General features: G+C 31.5%; 3 protein-coding genes across 11 annotated transcripts; all 3 read right to left on the minus strand.

Moving 5' to 3' along the window:
• Positions 1 to 3,221: 3,221 nt before the first annotated feature.
• LOC112779085 (serine decarboxylase 1-like) lies at positions 3,222 to 5,310 on the minus strand. The gene is made up of 3 exons (XM_029295805.2): positions 5,126 to 5,310; positions 4,783 to 4,919; positions 3,222 to 3,887 (listed from the first exon to the last, which is right to left on the minus strand). The coding sequence occupies exons 1-3, from the start codon at positions 5,244 to 5,246 to the stop codon at positions 3,327 to 3,329; spliced, it is 819 nt and encodes a 272-aa protein (XP_029151638.2). The 5' UTR covers positions 5,247 to 5,310; the 3' UTR covers positions 3,222 to 3,326.
• Positions 5,311 to 11,498: 6,188 nt separating this feature from the next.
• Positions 11,499 to 17,108, minus strand: LOC112776257 (uncharacterized). Of its 9 annotated transcripts, none has more exons than XM_072227165.1 (10): positions 16,664 to 17,021; positions 16,426 to 16,513; positions 15,212 to 15,319; positions 15,043 to 15,115; positions 14,652 to 14,717; positions 13,793 to 13,876; positions 13,574 to 13,676; positions 13,170 to 13,258; positions 12,136 to 12,285; positions 11,499 to 11,919 (listed from the first exon to the last, which is right to left on the minus strand). In XM_072227165.1, the coding sequence occupies exons 3-9, from the start codon at positions 15,256 to 15,258 to the stop codon at positions 12,271 to 12,273; spliced, it is 477 nt and encodes a 158-aa protein (XP_072083266.1). In that variant the 5' UTR covers positions 15,259 to 15,319; positions 16,426 to 16,513; positions 16,664 to 17,021; the 3' UTR covers positions 11,499 to 11,919; positions 12,136 to 12,270. The 9 variants fall into 9 exon arrangements, with proteins under 9 accessions (XP_072083266.1, XP_072083265.1, XP_072083264.1 ...); XM_072227164.1 differs by having other exon boundaries at positions 16,426 to 16,453; positions 16,664 to 16,794; XM_072227163.1 differs by lacking the exon at positions 16,426 to 16,513 and having other exon boundaries at positions 16,664 to 17,051.
• A 1,409-nt stretch (positions 17,109 to 18,517) lies between these two features.
• LOC112776256 (serine decarboxylase 1-like) lies at positions 18,518 to 21,390 on the minus strand. Its single transcript, XM_029295888.2, has 5 exons — positions 21,153 to 21,390; positions 20,787 to 21,018; positions 20,504 to 20,697; positions 20,144 to 20,280; positions 18,518 to 19,259 (listed from the first exon to the last, which is right to left on the minus strand). The coding sequence occupies exons 1-5, from the start codon at positions 21,331 to 21,333 to the stop codon at positions 18,663 to 18,665; spliced, it is 1,341 nt and encodes a 446-aa protein (XP_029151721.2). The 5' UTR covers positions 21,334 to 21,390; the 3' UTR covers positions 18,518 to 18,662.
• Between the last annotated feature and the right edge of the window lie 1,196 nt (positions 21,391 to 22,586).

Below are 22,586 nucleotides of genomic sequence, written 5' to 3' on the forward strand. Positions count from 1 at the left end.
AGAATTCCGGTCAACTCTTCAGACTCAGATGCAAATTAACATATATTGTGCCACCAAAACACCAATTCGTCAAATCTCTTACTTCTCGGCTCCAGTAGAGGTTCATCTTGGCTGCTCTTGATGTGTGTATGTCTCCTCTTTATGTTCTTGCTCTAGCATTCCAATATGTATTTTGGTGCCACGTTATCCACTCGCTCAAAGCTTAGGACGCTTAGGGAATGGCGGCACAATATGCCCCTAGACTCAAACAGCAAGCAATGGCACTTTACATCTTGTGATTCTGCGTCGTAGGTGACGACAAACTTGTTGAATGTGGAGTTGGAAACCTGCTCTATGACTTCATATGTTGTGAAACCTAGGGTGGAATGCATTGATCTTGTGATGCAGCTCACTTTACCTCTGAATTGAGCTTGAACTTCCCTAAACTTCTCATGGGTATATACATGATGAAACTGTGCTTCTATTGCTGATTTTGTTGTGCACGGTATCACGGTGTGAAAATCTGCAGCATCGAGTTCTCTCTCTGCTTGCTCTCTACTTGCTAGGCAATTGTCGTATTGCTTCACGAATTGTCTCAAGGTGCTATTCCGTGTGATGAACTTGTTCAAAAATGAATGCATGCTCTCGCTCCTTTGTGTGCTTCTCATGCCGGCCTAAAAGTGGTGATCCAAGTAAACTGAAATCCATATATGCCGATCCTCATACAGCTCTACAAACCAAACCAAACCCATAAGGTGTGGTGAACCGAAAACAGTGCATGCTTTGGGAAAAAAAAGATATGAGCATGATAATAATTCGAATTGAAATCTCAATTACCTGAAAGTCACTTGTTGCCTCCGAGACCGTACTTTCTAAGGAAATCGATCCAGTTTCTGTCAAATGCTTCTTTTGTGTATGAGTTCCAAATAATATGGCTCATCTCTTGTTCAATTTCGTTGTGTTCCTTGTAGCCATTTAATTTGCTTGGAATCTTCTTCATAATATGCCAGATGCACCAGCAGTGAATTGTTGTTGGCATGCACAGCTTAATTGCCCTTTGAATCAATAGGCATTGATCGGTAAGAATACCTTTTGGTGCCTTCCCTCCCATGCAACGTAGCTAACACTCAAATAACCATTTGAATGATTGGATGTCATCATTTTTCATCAGCGCGCATCCAAGAAGTGTTGACTGGCTGTGGTGATTCACACCCACAAAAGAACCTAAAACCAAATTGTACCTGCATAAATAACAAGCAGACGGTGGTGAACCGAAATATATACACGCACTGAACATCAAAAATATATTTGAATGAACCGAATACCTGTTTGTGTTATAGGTGGTGTCAAATGAAACCACGTCTCTGAAATAATCAAATGCAGCCATGTTTCTTGCATCAGCCCAGAATGCATGTTTAATGTAGTGATCGCCTTCAAGGTTGATCTCAAATAAGAAATTTTTGTTCTTCTCTTTCATTCTTACTAGGTACTTCCCAAATTCTTTGGCGTCGTCTTCTTCAAAAATATTCTGTACTTTCCTTGTGATGTAATTTCTCACATCTATTTCAATAAAACCTAGTTCACGGTGGCTGCCAGCTGCTACCACAAATGATTGGTAAGTTTTGCTCGGTCTGATTCCGGCTTTCTCGTGGGTTTCGATGGTGTGATGCACAAACATGGTAAGCTCCCTGTGTTGTTTGAGCATCTCAGCCTGGCTTGGACAACAAGGATGTGAGTGATTCAAAACAACTTTGAAAATTGTCCAAAGACCAATATCCTTCATTATGTGTACGTAAATTCTGGCCGGACAATTTAACTCAGCTGAAGGGTTTGTCTTCGAAGTTAGAGATATCTTTGATTTTCACCTCCCCTCTCTGGTGCATACAATTAGTTGATTCTTAATCTTGTCTCCATCCCGAGTCGTGTTCCTTATTTTCGTAGAAAAACTGGTAAGTTTGGAATAATGTTTGTAGAACTTTCTAGCTTCTTCTAGTGTCTTGAAAATCATTCCCACCTTTGGGACAAATTTTTCATCCATAACACAGCTGGTCTGCACGGTGAACCGAAATCTTAATTATGGTGAATCGAAATCTTAATTACGGTGAAACAATTATATAGTGTTTAGGGAACAAAACAGAATATATTCGTTTAATTTTTTTTAGACTCCTTCCTGCATACCGAACCGAACACATAATGGTGAATCAACTCTTTAGTACTTACCGAACCGAAAAGTTACTCATAGTTACTCACACTCACAGTTACTCACAGTTACATATTATCAATTCAATTCAATTCAATTCAGATATAGATCACCTCAGTCCATTCAATTCACTTCAAATAAAATTAGCAATTTCATTCCATTGAATTTGATTCAAAATTCAATCATCCAAACCTCATCAAATTGATGCATTTCGGAAGAATTATCCAAATCACACTCATTCAACTGATTTGAAGTTGATTCATTCATTGTTTCAATTCAGAAGTGCAGATCGAAGAAGAAAATGAAGAAGAAGATGAACGACGAAGCTAATTACGTTGAAGTCAATCCAGATCCATAATGCAGAGAAGAAAAACGCGAATAGAGGAGAACAACGAATTTAATTAGGTTGAAGAAGAAGAAGGTACTTGGATTACGTTATATGGAAAGGTTTACGTTGAGAAAGGTTGATCACACAAAAGAAGAATTATGTTATATACATTATATGAGGCGCGTGTAAAACAAACGAGTGTGTGGGTGGGGGAAAAACGTGTGGAGTGGAAGATACTTGGATACCATCCATGTAATTTTTACATGAATGTAGAGCTCTTCCGTTAAAATTCAATACATATAACTGATTAAACTGTGTTATTTTTATCAAAATTAGATCAGATAAATTGATTTGGCCAAAAAATTGGTAAACCAAATCTTAAACCAGTCTAAATTAATAATTTTTTATAAAAAATAACTATAATACCCTTATTATAGAAAATAACTAATATATATATATATATAAAATAAAAGTATTTTAGTCATTTTCTATAATTGGGATATTGTAATTATTTTTTATAAAAAAAAGTATTAATTTAGATTTGTTTAAGATTTTGTTCATTAATTTTTTTACTAAATCAGTTTGTCCGATCTAATTATGACAATTGATTACATATGTTAAATTTTAATTGTTAAAAAATATTAAAAAAAATATTTTAGATATTTTTATTTGAGTGAGTCCCAAATAATTAATTGGTGTTTCAATACGGCAGAATTACTAACTATAGGTTATGGCCTACGAAAATCATACATCTCAATATCTTAATTATCGTAATCTTCATATACAATATGCTAGCACAACACGAATAATGAATTTCAATCAAGATTTCAAATTGTGCATTGAGCAAGAACAATTTGCAGCGCCAACTTCTTCTGCTATGCACAGAGGCTGAAAAGAGCCATAATCCTCGAACCGTGAAAATGATCGTTTATGAAGAAACTCAGTAACAAAAGAATCCAACATTTGAATGGTAACATGCTGCATGACCACCACGTGTGCAATGTTTCCTTGGCACGCCAAGCTCCACCTACGGCTAAATTGATGATCAAGAGGCCTCTCAAACACAACAATGTTGCTATGCTCATTTAACATTGCACCAATTCCAGCATCACTTAGTCGATTGTGCAAGTAACGTGCATTGGCTATGCAATTTTCCACTTCGTTTTGAATCCCTATTGAGCCTTTCTTTTTGATAGCATACCAAAGGAAGATTGGAGCATGTCCACATCGACTACCTGTGATTGTTGCATCCCTTGATGAAGCATTCATGTATTTAGAACGGGTTATTACAACTCCACAGGGAATTGGACATCCCAAGAATTTATGCCCAGACACACTCACACTTCCAATGGGTTTCTCGAAACTTATTACTTTCGGTGCCTGTAGAATAATAATTTAATTTTTATGAAAGAGTTTTATACATAGACAATCAATCATACTAATTTTTACAGAAGTAAAATATTAATTTTTAAATTTATTACTTAAAAATTTATTTAATTTAAACACATAAATTTGATTAATAATTTTGAAATATTTTTTACTACATTAAAATTAAACTCGTAAAATAATTGTTTATTCATATATTTATTAGATGGACATAGATATAATTACATCTTATTACTCTAATGAAGGGATGTATACTAGTATCTGTCACTTTAGATAAGTATCCAATTAATTATAATTCTATGAAAATAATTATAAACATTTTGACTTTTAATAAATTAAACTAATTTTATAAAATTAGCCTTATTAATTATTCCATGTAATTCCAAAAATAAGTGTCATTTATATATGGATTAGAAAACCACATAAATTAAATCATAATTAATAATTTTAGATAATTAAATGACTACAACGTTCTTTTTATAATAAAAATATTAATTTAAATTAGTTTAAAGTTTTGTTCATAAATTTTTTTATCAAATTAATTTATCTTATTTAATTTTGACTAAAATAATATAATTTTTTTTAATTATATATATTAAATTTTAATTATTTAAAAATTATTTTTATTTTAAAGACGTTTTAAGTATTTTTATTTAAGTGGCTCCCAAATACAAATAGCCACTCATATAAGATTTAAATTTAGAAGAATGTTAAGGGATTAGTAACTTTTGTGATTTATAGTCATCAAGTAGTTATTAATAATGTTTTTAATGGTATGAGATTTTATCCAATAATATAAAATTACTCATTTTTTTTACTGATTACATGCTTACCAGAATTTAATAAAGTTGTTGCTTTTAGACTTTTCCTAAACTTAAGTGTGACTCACTGCTTTGAGAAAAGGGAGCATGATTCCAAATAGAGCTCCATCACAGTGGATGTAGAATCTATCACGACTGAAACCAGTTTCCTCAAGTGTTTTTATTACAAGATCAACGTCGTCAACAGCTCCTTTCATCGTTGTGCCTGTATACATATAACAAAAACCCTTTACAGAACTAGGTGCATAAATTTATTGATTTCATAATATATCAAAGATGAGAGAAAGTAATCAAGTTAGATTTATCTAATAGTTTTGTGCATATAGAAGTTCATTGTTCAGTAACAAATCTTTAAATAGAGCTCAGATCTAAGACGAATTAGTCTTTAAGCTGCTAGGCATGAGGATATACCTATGTTAAGATTGATTATGGCTGGCTTGTCCTTGTGATGAAGTAGTGAAGCTTTTAGATCAGCACAGTCAATCTCACCGGAGACAAAAGTTCTAACTTTGACACATTGCACTCGGTACATTCTTGCTATCTTAAATATTGAATAATGTGAATCTTCGGAAGTATATAGAATCCCATCAGGAAATTGCTCTCTCCTACATCAATGTGCCGTTAGGATACACTTTTTTTTTTAATGATAATAATAATAATAATAACTACAACAATTGTAAACAAAAATAAGGAACTGACCCTACTAAAATGGCGTGAAGATTGGCTTCAGTTCCACCAGTAGTAATGCATCCCCAATACTTATCTTTTTGTATGTTCCACAAATTAGCAAACCAATCAAGAACACTAACTTCAAACGATGTTGAATTTAGAGAGCAGCCGGTCCCAACAAATGCATCACCTGCATTGTTTAGATGAAATTGTAGCAATGGTACCAACGCATCGTAGTTGAAATTCTGATTACCGGGGTAGCCTGCACAAGTACAAACCAAACACATTATTAACATTGTATTAAGAATAATAAAGTCACAGAAATGCGTTTTTGTTTAAAAGCAAAATTAAAGGCTACCCAAGTTGCGCAAGTTGAAGTGATTTACAGTGTGGAAATAGTGATTAATGACGGCACTCAAATTGGCTTGTGGCTCCCCAGTGCAGTGATGGGAAATAGCAAGGTTCATGTGGCATCCATTATTGTTATTCTCTTCTTGTTCCTCCTCTTCTGTTGTTGCCTGAGGTGGCGGAGTTAATGGCATTGAACCTTTAAAATAATTATTAAAATCAGTTATTAATATAAAATATATATTAAAAAAAATAAATATACATATATGTATTTATATATATATAATAATTAATTTTAATATATAAATAATATTTTTAAAAGTAAATTAGGTAAAAATTATATTACTCCCACAAAAGAATGACCATATAAATATTGATAATGCATGATGATGTGGAACAGATGGCTAAACAGATAAGAAAGGGACAAACTTATGAATAGGGGTGGAAATATGTACCCTATTTGCAAGTAGCTAATTCGATCTCATTCGATTGGGTAGGGTTACTAACTTGACCCGCAGCGGGTAGGATAGGGTGCAGGTAGGGTTCTCGTGCGGGTTGGATAGGATGCGGGTTGAGCTTCAACTTTACCTGACCAATTCGCACTCTATATATGTTTATGTTATATATTTATATAAAAATATATTTTAAGTGGATGTTGAATTAAAGACCTCGCACTAAATGCAAAAGATTCTTAACCATTAAAAAAAATCATTAATTAATAATTTAATATTTTTTTATATAAAAATCAGTTCTATTTTAGATTATCATCAAGTTATATAATAATAATAATGTTGTATATTTTCTATAACTCGCGGGTAGAATCGGATACCCACGGATTAAGAGCGGATAGGTTTAGGGTTGGAATATTCTCAACCCGCGGGTAAGATAGGGTTAAGTTTATATAAAAATCTCAACCCGCAGATAAGATTAAGGTTGAATCCAAACCTATTTTATCCTACTCATTGCCACTCCTATTCATGAATGAGTCATGAGTAGTTCTGATGAGCCTACCACCATTATTTAAGGAAGAAGACCTCTGATCAGTGATAATTTTTCTCCACGAGAAAAAAATATTTCTTCATCCTCCCATCATTCTCATTTTCTCACCTTTATATATATATATATAGAGCCTGCTGCATCAGCAAGCTAAGCCTAACGTTAGTAGCCAAGTTCTTATGTGGCTATGCATACACATATTAATGGTGGGACCAAAATTAAAGTTGACAAAACGGATGAACTTAATTATCTTGATGAGTTGTAGTAAGAAGAATGTTAAAAGGGATGAAATCCCGATTAAGTTTTCTTAAGATACAATAAAGACTTTTGTACTTTTTGCTGGATTGTAAAAAGCAATGTAAATATAGAAATGAGGAGTGTTAGGGATCAAGGATTTTATGAGTTGTAGTTATCAATTAATCATTAATAATATTTTTAATGGTGTGAGATTTTATCTAATAGTAGAGAATCACTCATTTTATTTTTGTTGGCTAAGTGTTGGTCAGATTTTGATAAAAATGCTTATCCCTAAACTTTCTCTATAGGAATATTGATGAGGAGTGTTAGGAGATCAATAATTTTTGTGATTTGTAGCCATCAAGTAACTATTAATGATGTTTTTAATGGTGTGAAATTTCATCCAATGATGTAAGATTACTCATTTTTTCTTTTACTAATTACATGCTGGCCAAAATTTAATAAAGTTGCTGGCCTTAGACTTCTCTATGTTTAATTTATAGGGGAGGGGTAATGCTAGGTAGACAAAAAAAAAAAAACTGCCAGAACTTGCTTTATTTAGCATTAATTAATTATCACAGCAATTAATAAATACTAAATAAGGCAAGTTATGGTTATTTTTGGCTGATTTTCTTTGTTTACCAAACATTTTCGAACAAGAACTTCTATCCAATGTTTATTTGTTTCTATTCTAGGTTTCTTTTGTTAACAAAAGTTGTTTTTTTTTTGGAGTTAACCATCAATTTAGTATTTTAACTATTTAAGTACTGACAAATTTTTTTTAAAAAAATGTTATTAACGAAACAATTGATAAACGAGTTGAAAATACAGTAAAAATAATTAATAAATATTATATTTTTTATAAGTGACGAAAAAATTTTCGTATTTAACAAACGACTTATTCATTTGATTCAAATTTTTGTAGTAACATTTGAATAAATATTTAGAAAATTAAAAAAATGAAACAAAATTTGATCTCTATATCTTTTATTTTTTAAGATAATTTGGTTATTCACAATAAAAAAATTTTTTGAAAAGAATTTCACTTGACATAAATTTACTATAAAAAAATATTAATTTTCTAATAATACTTGTAAAAAATTACATTAAAATCTAATTTCTAAAATATATTTTTTAGAATATATATTTAATATTTATTTTTTGTCGCATTTTTAAGTTTTTCGAAAACTTATTTGTCATTGGCATCTTTTAAGATTATATTTGTCAGTAATATAAACTTTCGACTACTATTTTAATAGTTTACTCTTTCTTTATACAAGTATTTGGTGCCATTAAATTATGTATTTAATTTTTTAATAATATATAAATAATATTTGATATTAATCTTTTAATAAATTCAATATATATACATATATTCATTCTAGTATGTCTATATATATACTACGGTATTTATGATGTTTCAAAAAGTGTTACTAAAGTTGAAATAATGATTTTTTATTATTTAACAAAATTTTAAAAGTGTTGCTAAAAAAAGTAATACCAAAATATATAAAAAAAACTTTAATTTTAACAATACTTACATAGTCATCGTAATCACCGTAAATATAGACATTATATAAAATGTACAAAATTTCAAGGACCAACAGAATTTATTATTTTTGCTCATCATTTTTTAGCTATCAATCAATCTTTTTTAGTTTAGTAATTCAATAACATACTTTTTAGCCAAGGTTTTGAGAACCGGACCGGTCATCGAACCGTTCTAGTTATTGGTTTACTGGTTTATTAGTCCAATCAGTTCAACTGTGGTTCAACCGAAAAAATATTTTAGAATAAAATAATAAATAAATTATAAATAAATATCATAAAATATAATTATAGTCTAATATAAATCTTATTAAAATATCTTCTAAATTTAAAACACTACTGAAATGTCATCAACCAAAACTATATGATTTTATCAAAATACAAACTCAAAAGTTAAATAATAAAAAAATATCTAAATATTAAATGCCAACATGAAAATTTGTCATTAATTATCAAAATTCGCAAAAACTTATTAAGTACTCAACATTAGAAGCCATTAATTTCAACTTTAACAGAATACAACTATACAAGTTCATGAACAATTAGGGTAACTCTTGGTCGGAGACTGCAAAACACATTCTTCGCTTTAGTAAACCATTTATCAATGATGACTTTCCAACATTAAGGTATCATTCCAGCTCAAACCTTTATACAGTGGCATGAATAATTCACTTCAACTTAGTTATATTCATTTGAAACAAGTACTAAAGAGTGAGAATTAGTATAAAACTTAAAAAAAAAAATTATTTTTGTAAAATGAAAAACACAAGAAATAGCCTAAAGATTATACACATCAATAAGATAGATTATTTTGGTTATGCAATTTACTTGATCCAAACTTTCACTCAAACAATGTGTTTCACTATATTTATATCATTTAGAAATTATAAGAATGCTGCAATAAAGAAAGAAGTACAAAATTGTTACCCATACGGTTTAAATTATGTTTTTCATGTATGGATATTAGATAAGGAATTCTTTTGAGAAATAAGAGAAATTCTTTTGCCAAATAATTATTAAAGGAATGACACAATTAAAATAGAAACTTAGTTGTTACATAACCCACTGGACGAGAAAGCAGTCCTTTGGCTCTGTGTTTAATATTTATATTGGCTGCTAAATTCTTTGCTAATCAGCCTAGCTTCATTGTACCCTTTGCAATGCATACAACACAGAATTAAGTATGTGGTATGTGAAACTTCCTAACAAGAGGTCAAGAGCTATAAAGAAATTAATTTACAGTAGTAGTATAACAAATCCATTTTAAGCAATAATTTCAACAACAACAATTACATATTCCATAATCAAATGCAAAACCTGTTCACAAGAGCAGAACCTGTTCAATTCATATCAATTTATATTTTTTTTCTTATTCATTAGAACAAAGATACTTAGTAATGTAATGTAGCAAACTGAATTACCCATGACATTATCAGTCTACAACTTCTATGTATATATATATATATATATATATATATATATATATATATATATATATATATATATATATATCATCTGCAATAAAAGAAAAAAGTGAAAAACCCAGTAAACAATGAAAAATCAAGCATTAACCAAGAAGTTTGCATAACATACAATACTTGTCATTCTCATTCCAACCAAGGGCGTGAGAGACGTTCATTTCCGGGACATGTGCCAAGGTGCCGAATCCCATTTCTTTTATATCTTTTTTTTCCTGACTCAAATTCTTGAACATTGTTGCTATTATTTTTGTTTGGCATCTGCAATCGTGAGTTTTCTGCAAGGTTTCGAAATAGAATATCACGATATATTTATAATACAAAATAGATTTATTCGAATTAAAGCGGATAAATGTATTTAATGTGCTTACGTTATAGCGCGGCTTCTCCTTCTTTGTCACCATTGTCTTCTTCATTTTTGCTATAAGGACAAAAAAATTTGGTCAGTACTTCACTTAATACACCGATAAGCACAAGCATGCATATCTTAATCAAGTGAATGAAAATGTCCCAGCTCATTGAACCGAACTCACTTGATGCACTGAATAAAACATGATAGTTATGAAACAGCTAGAAAAGCATTTCTGCATGCAAAAGAAGCTATCTGAACACACTAACAATCAGGTGAATCAAAATTATCAACTGCACTGAAAAGTGATAAACATTCAATCATCAAGAAAATCATTCATACATGCAAAAGGACCAAACTGAACACACTAACAATAAAAAAAATGAAAATGGCCAACCCCACTGAACCCAACGACATTCATGCACTGAATAAAACATGATAAATTATAAAACACCTAAAAAAGTATTTCTGCATGCAAAAGAAGCTACCTAAACACACTAACAACCAGCTGAATAAAAAATTATCAACTCCACTGAAAAGTGCTAAATATTCAAACATCAAAAAAATCATTCATGCATGCAAAAGGACCAAACTGAACACACTACCAATCAAGTGAATGAAAATGTCCCACCCCCACTACAACAAAACAGCATTTTAGCGACCGTTTTTTTAATGCTTGGTGACGGTTTTAACTGTCACTAAATGATTTTGCGACGGTTAAAGAAAGCGTCACAGATTTGAGCGTCGCCAGTTGACATAGTGACGGTTTTGGACCACCGTTGGTAAGGAGTGTCGCCAAATTGTTTGTAACGGTTTTTAAAATATAAAACCGTCACTAATTTGTAACACTTATAAAGGTGTTTTTTTATACTGTATTTCGCGACGTTTTGAAACTGTCGTTAAATTACTAAATTCATTGACAGTTTTTTCTCATATTTCATGACTATTTTAAACCGTCACTAAGTTACTAGTTCTTATGACAATTTTTAGACATATTTAGTGACTATTTAAACTGTCACAATATTTTTAGTGACAGTTTTTAGATTTAAAACCGTTACTAAGTTACTTATTCCTGTGACAATTTTTTCCTGTATTTAGTGACAGTTTTAAACTGTCATAAACTCTCCAACATCAAAGATTTCTATTATCAAAAGTTGAATTCTCCAAAATGACATTGTATTTCAACAAATCCAAATTCAATCCCACAAGTTTTACAAAAATAACAATGTGAGGCTAATTTTTCCCCACCCATTTTATGGAGTGGAAGGGCCCAAAAAAAAAAAAGAAGAAAAAAGCTCATATATACTACTAAACATTGAATGCATATAGCATAGTGAAGGGGTATGAAGGAATGACAATAACATTTAGGAAGCATATTGTTAAATGCTGCTAATTTCTTTCTTAACCAAGGTGTCATCTGAAAATTCTCCATGTAGCAGCTGGTTTAATGGTTCTTCTTCTTCGATGTTATCTTCATTGTAGCACTTGTTGCCCAAAAAGCTGGGTTGATTCGTCGAAGATAACAGCCTAGCCCACATTCTATCAGTTACTACTACATGATTCCGGTTCTCATTGATTCTCTGCATAAAAATGAACCCAACAAAGAGTTAGGCCAAAGATTTCCACAACTTTTGCTTCCAAAAAATGTTTACTATTTACTCTCTGCTATTACTGCTATTATTACTTCCTGAATAGAAGTTACTTTCTAAACTTGCTTTATTTTTTGGTTAGAACGAGAGAACAAATGCAATGTTCAATCATGAACTTACATAGAAGGGTATATAAGTTTGTCTTACATTGACAAGTCCACTTGTATGGCCAGTGTAATCTGCCATTGCTCCATGAACAATACTTTGAGCGAGAAGTGTCCAGTACACATTATCAGAAGCATTGCTTAGAATGACTCGAATCTCTTCTTAGAATGGCTCGAATCATGTAAGTTGGATCTGTAAAACAGAAAAAGGGAAGGCAGGTTATTTTATGCAGAAGATACAAGAAATTCGAAAGCAATTAGTGAAAAGCAAACCCACCCCCTCCTTTTCCTCCTCATCCCCAACAAAAAATAAAAAAGGAACCAGAAATGGAACCAGGTATCCAGCTGACCAAAATTCTTCCCTAAACCAATAAACAAATCACTATACAAAACCTAAGCATATGTTTTAATGAGGAATGAAATGTGACATCCTACATTTACATAATAAAAACCATTGTTTGGATTCTGACAAAAGGAAAATAATTAAACAGAAATACCAATCTCCGATCACAACAATAAACAAAGTTTGAAGGTCAAAGTTTGAAGCTTTGGATAAAATTGAAAGAGGGAACATAGTTTTAGTTAAAATTATATTATTTTTTTTATTTTATAAGTTATATTAAATTTGAGTTCTGCACCAAGAACGTGGCATACAAGTAAGATTTTGATGATTATGATATCTTGTTTGAAAGGAACAGCAATAAGCTAATAACTATCAGATCACATCTTCTAAAAATCAGTGAAGGAGTGAGAACTCAATTAAAGGCCCACACGTTATGTTCTTCCATACTCTTCCATTCATCATCAATATCATAATTAATAGCAATATAATAATATTTTATATTTAATTAATTGTTATTATATATATCCCCCAAAATCAGAACTCATTATTATTATCATCATATTGCTAAAGCTTATTCTAAGAATAAAACATCTATAAGCTCCTCCGTGATATCGTCCCCTCTTTAATTTGTCATTTTATTATCTATCTATACATATGGCTGCTACTTCTGCTACAGAAAACAGAACACTTGAGGATATATATATACATACAAACTTTCTATTTAGTGAGATTACCAAAACAGGTCTGGATTCTTCGTCATGACCAGCTACATAGGTCAGTCCATCAGCTAGTTCATCTGAGAAATCATCAGCTATCAAATATTCTGTTTTTCAAAAATTATTATTATTATTATTTCAATAAAAAGGATAAAAAAATTGAAAAGAAAATGACAGAGATTTGGTATTTGGGTATTTTTTCTAGGGAGTAGGATGCGTGTTCTTTTTCTTTGACGTATAATTCAAAACAAAAAAAGTAAAAAGTAAAAAGAAATTTAAAAAAGAAGCAGCAAATTGCATGATTTTAAGGTACATTAACAACACATTATCAACTACTATTATAGATTATAAACTATACGAGTTACACAGTCACACTAACTTCAAATTGGGAGAAAGAATAAGTATCAGCAGAAAAGAATTGCCTGAAATCAATGATGGTAGCTCCAGGATGAGTCGGCAGCACCAGTGCACCCAAGTCGCAAAATGGAGACGACAAAGTCCCTTTGAAAACATCATCTTTCTCCACTGCAAGACCCCATTATCTCCTTAGAATCAAAAGCTTCCTCATGCAGCCATGCTTAACATAAAAAGTACAAGAGAATCATACAGTAACAACAACTAAGCAAAATAAGAAAAAGAACCTTAGCAACCAGCACAAGAAGCTTGTTGGGTGGAGCTTCCACAGTCAGTGGTGTCATAGTTGCTGAAGCTACAGCACTTGCAGCCTAATGAAATAAATAAATAAATAAAACTTATTTTTCAAATGTAATATTAATAAACATGAAAGAATATCATTAAATTACAAAAAGGAGCGTAAAAAAGATATCAACTTTGTCCTCTCTTTTTTGTGATGCAAAAAGATGAAATTCAAAACCATACGTTTTCAATTATTGAAAATTTTCTTTAATATATAGGAATTTCTCCTACTATAAGTAGTTAGTTAATGATTATGATGTACAAAGAAACTATTGAAATTTATATACATTTTTAAGATGATTGTGAAGTTTAATAGCGTACCCATGTTGGTTGTGCTCATCACTGAAGCCAAAGGAACATTTCAAGCAAAGCATGAAGCCATAAAGAGCTGAATCAATGATTAACTTATTCATCAAAAAAATAAAAAAAAATGTATATAAAAACAAAAAAGGAAAATTCAAATGAGTAAGCAGAAGCTCAGGCTTTTACTTGAGACGGTTACAAGTTTTCATAGCACAAGTGAGAGTTTGCAGCACTGCTTAGTCTTAAAAGAATAAAGCTGTGTCCATCCAAACAAAACAACTATGCAGGATTTATTTCTTGATATTAAAAGATTTAGATAGATATGACATCAATCATCCTACCAGAATTAGAGCATACTACAAGTGTTTTATGTACTTATAGATAATCTATCAAAATGGTTTTTATGGAAGTGGTGAGAATCAAAGTTAGGTCCTTATGGGATTCAAATGATCAAACCCTAGACCTAAACTGTAAACAAGATGAGATGAGTGATCAAGATACCTTTTTAATTAGACCATGAGCGGACATAACTTCATAGAGCTTGTGCATAAGCATTTCTTCTTCGACCTATTAATTAGAACTCCATAACTTAGTGATGAATTAATGTCGATGAATTAATACAAACATGTCACACAGAAAAATAAATCATTATTCGAAAATTTATTGATACATGCCACCAGAAATCAGTATCACAGTCCCAATATAAACCAAAAAGTACTTTCTCTCTTACAAACATCACATTTGTTATTTGTTATTGAAAAATGCATCAAACTAGGACTATCTAAATGAAGAATGTAATTTCTATTTCAAAGAGAATAGCTAAAATAGTTAAAAAAAAAAAACAAATTAAATTAGAGACAGAAAAATTAAGGGGTAGTGCCAAGCAAAGAACCTGAAGTTTTTGCGATTCATGAAGCATTGATCTGTAGGCTTCCATAAGGATCTCATTCTGCTTATCCATATGCCTATTTCAACATAAAAATCAAAATCAAACTAGGTTCCCAAAAAATAAAATAAATTGAAGAAAAAAAGAAGCAGGGCGCAGGTTGAAGGGAAAGTACTTCAATAACTCTGAGGAGTAAGTTGGATCAAATCTTCCAAGTTCCATGGTAAAAGAAAGAAATTGGGGTTTCGAACTGGAATAATAACGGAACACACTCACGGATTTTCTGGGGAAAAAGAAGCAATCAAATTGAAACGAAAGATGGTATGAATCCGCTCAAGCAAAGTGTGGAATGGCTAAATTCCAATTTCAATTTGAGTAATCACTCTCTTTACTGCTTGCAGCATGTGTTTAGAGAAGGAAACTAGGGTGTTTTTCTTATTTCCAATGGTCAACTTCGACCACAAGCATTTTCAAGTCAGTCTTTGATCAGAAATCAATCTAGTTCTTTAGGCTCATTACTAGCAACTCGTAGCAGTAGTAAGAAGTCAAATGGAAAAACAGGCAGCGTAATGAAACATCAGGAACAACATAGCAAAGCAAGCAGACATAAAATCAACGAAAGCACCACAAGGAGAAGATTTGGCCAAAAAATGAAGTTCTTTCTTTCACATTGCCGAGATTCGCAAGCCATTAAGGCAACTGTTGCTAAAGCACAAACCATTCCAGAAATTTGATGATACAAAGTTTATTCCCTGTAGAATTCTTTCTTCAAAGAATAGAGAATGGCATCAAGTATTTGGCCTTAAATAGCTATGTAGTTTTGCTTAAGTAGAAATGTGAGTTGGAAACTTATATATAAAATAAGACATAGCATGCAGTTGAGAGAGTTTTAATTTATCATAAAAAGCAAAAGTAGTGCAATCACAAATCATATGAAATGACCAAAGATATATTAGACACATGGAAAAAGCTGTGCCTTTGTTCTTGAAACAAGAAACACACACAAAAGCTAACTCAAAGAAGAACATCATATATTATGATAAATTTTGCATTGCACAAAACCAGAGCTGCAACTCTGAAGTTGGATACAAGATTAGATTGAAACCACAAATTCTACCTATGACTAATCGACAATATAAACTCAGAGCCAACTAAAAGCATTGTTAAATACTCAATTGAAGAGCTAATTCACAATATAATATGAACAAAAGTAAAACATCAAAGCGGAGACTATAATAAAACCTAATGATAAGAGCATTTTTAATGTCAAACTTGTACTGCAATAGCAATAGAAATAAGAGAAGGCAAAGAAAAAAAATCAAACAACTTTGGTTGAAGCATTTCATCGAACATGTTGAATATTATGGTTGAAAGAGAAGAAATGGTTACCGAAAAGATCCCAGAGATTAAAGAGCTCCTGCTGAATTTAATCACACATTGAATTTACATCTCATAAAGAGGCAATATCAAAGCTAATCTAGTAAAATAGATCGATGAACAAAGAAATTTAAAAAGTTGAATCCATATATGTTAACACATCAAGTCATCAATAATCGATTAATCAGAAAACAAGATCTTGAGAGAGGCACAGAAACTAGACGAGAGCATATCAGTGGAGAGAACTGACCGAAGGCGGGAGAGTTCAGAGGCAATGACGGAGACTGGGGGATCGGAGCAGAGAGCAGAGCAGCGGCGGCGAGAGCAGATTTGAAGCAAAAACAGAGCAATGGCGGAGAGAGGCACAAAAGAGAAAAAGAGAGCATATCGGAGACTAGCTCAGAGGTGGCGAACGACAAATGCTAACTTCCTAGAGATTCAGATTCAAATCTGCGAACGCCATCTTTCATCTCATCTCTGCAGTAGTAGGACTGAACGATGAAGAAAGCTGAACCACGAAGAACGCGAACCGCGAAGAGCACGAACACCATTGTTACCTTCTCATCTCTTCTCGTCTAATCTCAACTCCAATTGCTACATGACCAATTGAATCAGTTAGGGTTTTGGAAAATAGAAAATAGGAAGAAAAAGAAGCAAAAGAATAAATTGCTATGTTTCTTATTACTAGGACACTTAAATTTTTAGTAACGCTAAAAAAATTATATAAATAAGTGTGAACTTTTTCTTTTTAATATTGTATTACTAGAGGTGAAATCCTTTATCATGAACCAAATTGTGTGTTGAACACAACTATGGCCATTTACAAAACGTCAATGACGTTTTGTGTTTCTTCAATTAAAATAATATTTTTCTAACAAAACGTCAGCGACGTTTTGTGTTTTAATAATTAAAATAATATTTTTTTATTACAAAACGTCAGTGACGTTTTGTTCTTTGATGATTAAAAAAATTTTTTTATTACAAAACGTTAGTAACGTTTTGTGCTACTACCACAACCCTGTAGAACACCAAAATCATCAAATATTTTTGTATTTCACATTAAAATTATCCATATATAAAAATTTTAGCCAATAAGTGTCACTATTTTATTTAATAACGACTGTTTAAGTAAGGGTCATAAAATAAGTGTAGTTATTCATCTAATTTGGTGTAGTGCCCACTGAACCGAACGCCATTTATGTGTTGAATAAAACGTAATTGACATTGAATCAACAACAAAATCATTTTTGCATACAAAAGGACCCTACTGAACACACTAACAATCAAGAATAGTATTTTTGCATGCAAAAGAAGTCAAGTGAATATACTAATAATCTAGTGAATCAAAAATAGCAACTCCACTGAATTGAATGAAAATAAGAACACATTTCATTTCAAGCCCTAGTTACGCTGTAAAAATGAAATCAGAATACGTCGATCTACTAAATGAAGCAACTCTATCCAGTAAACCTAAAATGCAACTAGGAGAAACGCGAGATTGTAATATTTAAAATGAACAGTAGTTTTCTCATACCTTCGTCAGTCTCTGTTGCTGTGGTGGTTCGTTTTTGCTTCTTCCTTGCGAAATCTTCTGGCGATTCTTCTCCAGTAGTAGTTTCCACAGAGAACGTAAGTGAAGTTTGAGTAATTTTGAGAGAGATTCGAAGAGAAGGAGCGGTTTCGTATGTATTGAAGAAGAAGCAATGTTTTTTCATAATGAAGCATGAATGAAGTAGCGGTTTCGTGTATGTTGGAGACGTGTATTTCCCGTTTCATTTAATGGTATTGGATTTTTTTGGTGTTAGACCAATTTAAATAGACTTGGATACAAAATTACATAGATGTGTAGCATTACCGTTTTTTACTTTAATTTTTGTAGTCATTATTGTGGGCAAAACTCAAGAAGAAAAAATTTGTAATCTTATGTCATAAAATCACTTATGTTAAAAATTTAAGTCTACAAATAAAAAATATAAATAACTATACATCTTACATGATGATACTACATACCGACAAATTAAAATAAAGGGAAAAGCTTTTGACAAAAATGACCCGTCAATGATATCATTTGAATTATGTAACTTTGTATTAAAACTTATAAAAGTATCATGAATCATCAATTATTATATATGAAGGCCATAATAATGGTGGTAGAATACAAAATGATTAATGGGTGTATGTAATACTTTACATGTAAATGTCTTCGTATAAAAATAAAAATTCATAATTATTAAGCTAAATACAATGTGCTAGCATGCACAATCATGATACAAGTTGTGCATTGAGCAAGAACAATTTGCAGCGCCAACTTTTTCTGCTATGCACAGAGGCTGAAAAGAGCCATAATCCTCAAACCGTGAAAAGGAACGTTTATGAAGAAACTCATTAACAAAAGAATCCAACATTTGAATGGTAACATGTTGCATGACCACCACGTGTGCAATGTTCCCTTGGCACGCCAAGTTCCACCTACGGCTAAATTGATGATCAAGAGGCCTCTCAAACACAACAATGTTGCTATACTCATTTAACATTGCACCAATTCCAGCATCACTTAGTCGATTGTGCAAGTAACGTGCATTTGCTATGCAATTTTCCACTTCGTTTTGAATCCCTATTGAGCCTTTCTTTTTGATAGCATACCAAAGGAAGATTGGAGCATGTCCACATCGACTACCTGTGATTGTTGCATCCCTTGAACCAATGATTTCAACATCCCTTGATGACGCATTAATGTATTCTGAACGCGTTATTACAACCCCACAGGGAATTGGACATCCCAAGAATTTATGCCCTGAAACACTCACACTTCCAATGGGTTTCTTGAAACTTATTATCTTTGATGCCTGAGGAATAACAATTTAATTTTTATAAAGAGTTTTGAATCATAATTACACTAAATTTAGTGAGTAGCATATGAATTGTAATTAAACGACATAAAATATTGGGAGTATAATTGGTTTAACTATGTAACAAGCATGGAAAACGAAAGAGTAATTATCATTTCCGTCTCCAACGTTTGGGGTAAGTCCTAAAGTTGTCCATAACGTTTCAATCGTCCTATTTAAATTCCTAACGTTTCAAAATTGATTCAATGTTATCCTGCCATTAGAAATCCGTTAACAGAATTGACGGCAAGACAAAATTGAGACGATTTTAAAACGTTAGGGAATTAAAGAGGACGAAAACGTTAGGGACAAAAATGATACACAAAAATAATATATATACAATAAAATATAAATTATACCTTTTGTCTCTAATGTATCAAAATTCTTTAAAATTATAAAAAAATAAATTTATTTAAAATGAAAGTAATGTGATTAAGTGTAATTTATTTAGATGTAATTTAAAAATAATTGAATACTATGTACAGTAAAAAATTAATATTATTAAAAGATAAAATTAAATTAAAATTTATTTTTATGCATTGTTTTTGTCCCTAACGTTTTCGTCCTATTTAAGTTCCTAACGTTTCAAAATTGACTCAATGTTGTCCTGCCGTTAGGGATCCGTTAACAGAATTGACAGCGGGACAAAATTTAGACGATTTTAAAACGTTAGAAACTTAAATAGGACGATTGAAACGTTAGAAACAACTTTGGGACTTACCCCAAACGTTGGGGACAAGAACAATACTTTACTCAAAATGAAAATACAAATATCCACACCGATATCTAAGCTTAAGATTTTTACTTAATTAATGAAGTTGATGTAAATAAGTGTGACTCACTGCTTTGAGAAAAGGGAGCATGATTCCAAATAGAGCTGCATCACAGTGAATGTAGAATCTATCACGATTGAAACCACTTTCCTCAAGTGTTTTTATTACAAGATCAATGTCATCAACAGCTCCTTTCATCGTTGTACCTGTATACATATAACAAAAATCCTTTACAGAAGTAGGTGCATAAATCTGTTGTTTTGATAATATATCAAAGATGAGAGTAAATAATCAAGTTGTGTTGATCTACTAGTTAGCTCAATAATCTGCTTAAGTAAATGTTAAAAGTAAATTTGTGACAAAGTCCTTAGCCTGCTAGGCTAGAAAAAACCATGAAAAAGAAAAAAAAGATATGAGAGGAAGCAAAACCTATGTTAAGATTGATGATGGCTGGCCTGTCCTTGTGATGAAGTAGTGAAGCTTTTAGATCAGCACAGTCAATCTCACCGGAGATAAGAGATCTAACTTTGACACATTGCATTCGATATATTCTTGCTATTTTAAATATTGAATAATGTGAATCTTCTGAAGTATATAGAACCCCATCAGGAAATTGTTCTCTCCTAGATAGATCAATGTGCCGTTAGGATACGCCTTTTTATAATAATAATAATAATAATAATAATAATAATAATAATAATAAGAAACTGACCCTACTAAAATGGCGTGAAGATTGGCCTCTGTTCCACCAGTAGTGACGTATCCCCAATACTTGTTCTTTTGTATGTCCCACAAATTAGCGAACCAATCAAGAGCACTAACTTCAAATGACGTTGAATTTAGACGGAAGCTGCTCCCAACAAATGGATCACCTGCATTGTTTAGGTGAAATTGTAGCAATGGTGCCAATGCATCGTAGTTGAAATTCTGATTCGTGGGGTACCCTACGCAAGTATACAAACCAAACACATTATTATTAATAATGTATTAACTCCTTGCCAAAAGTAGTAGTTACAATAATAACTATTTTTTCTTTATTGATATATAATTAAGAATTAAAATCAAAATTAAAGGTTACCCAAGTTGCGCAAGTTGAAGTGATTTAGAGTGTGGACATAGTGATTAATGACAGCACTCAAATTTGCTTGTGTCTCCCCGGTGCAGTTTGGGGAGATAGCGAGGTTCATGTGGCACCCATTATTGTTATTGTGTTGTTGTTCCTCTTCTCTTGTTGTATGAGGTGGTGGAGTCAATGCCATTGGCACTTTCTTTCCCTTGATTCTTCAAGTCTCTCTGTTTGGTAGAGGCGAAGAATAGTGGCGAGATTAACACACACTATTTATAGAAAGGTATCCTAAGTTAAAACTAGAATCAGTTATCAAAATCAATTATTAATATAAAATACATATTAAAAATAAATTAAATTATATATGTATTTATATATAAATATATTGATGACTGATTTTAGTATATTAATAATATTTTTTAATTTTATACTTTTAAAAATACTATTCGTACACTAAAATTAGTTATTAATATATTTGTGTATGTATAAATACATATGTGATCTAATTTATTTTTAAAGTATATTTATATTTTAATATTTATTTTATATTGATAGCTGATTTTGATATACATATAGTATAGTCGATAAAATATATATTAAAATATAAAATATATATTAAAAATAATTAAATAATATATATTTATATATAATAATTAATCTTAAAAACTGGTTTTAGCGTAGAAATATATTTTTTTTTTGACAACTACTTTAATAAAGATGTCAAAAATATCTTTTTATGATGATCTTTATTTAAAAGTGTGATTTATTTGTTTTGTCACATTTTAAATAAAGGTAATATTTTTATAACATATAAAAATCAAGCTTTAACTCCGACTATGTTATACTTGCGGTACATAGCCGGTCTCAAACTCGGATAAAGGAGGAGGGTTGTGTTAGGTTTTCGACAACCAACATACAAATATAGTCGAATCTCTATAACATAAAAATTAAGCCTTACAATTTATCATCTAATAATCAAAATAAAATATCTTCACATAATAATAATTATAAAATCTTCCTTAAAATAGTCACCTATTTTTTTCCATTAATTGATGGTTCAAGATGTACTTCATTAAAAGCCAAATACAGCAAATGAGCAACTATCAAATATATATAGACACACAAGACACACCTAGCTAGTGAGTAGTGACCTAACTATCGCCCTATATAAATATTGATTATGCATGATGATGTGGAACAAATGGAGGGGCAAACAGAAAGGGACAACAAACTCATGAATGAGCCATGAGTTCTGGGCCACCACCATTATTAAGGAAGAACACCTCTAATCAGCGATCATTTTTCTCCACGAGCAAAAAGTGTTTTCTTCCTCCTCCCATCATTCCTCGTTTTCTCACCTCTAATCAGCCTTCTGCATCAGCAAGCTAAGCCTAACGTTAGTAGGCAAGTTCTTATGTGGCTGTGCATACACAGGCTATAACCTTT

Source organism: Arachis hypogaea, chromosome 19, assembly GCF_003086295.3.
Source record: "Arachis hypogaea cultivar Tifrunner chromosome 19, arahy.Tifrunner.gnm2.J5K5, whole genome shotgun sequence".
Classification (NCBI taxonomy): domain Eukaryota; kingdom Viridiplantae; phylum Streptophyta; class Magnoliopsida; order Fabales; family Fabaceae; genus Arachis; species Arachis hypogaea.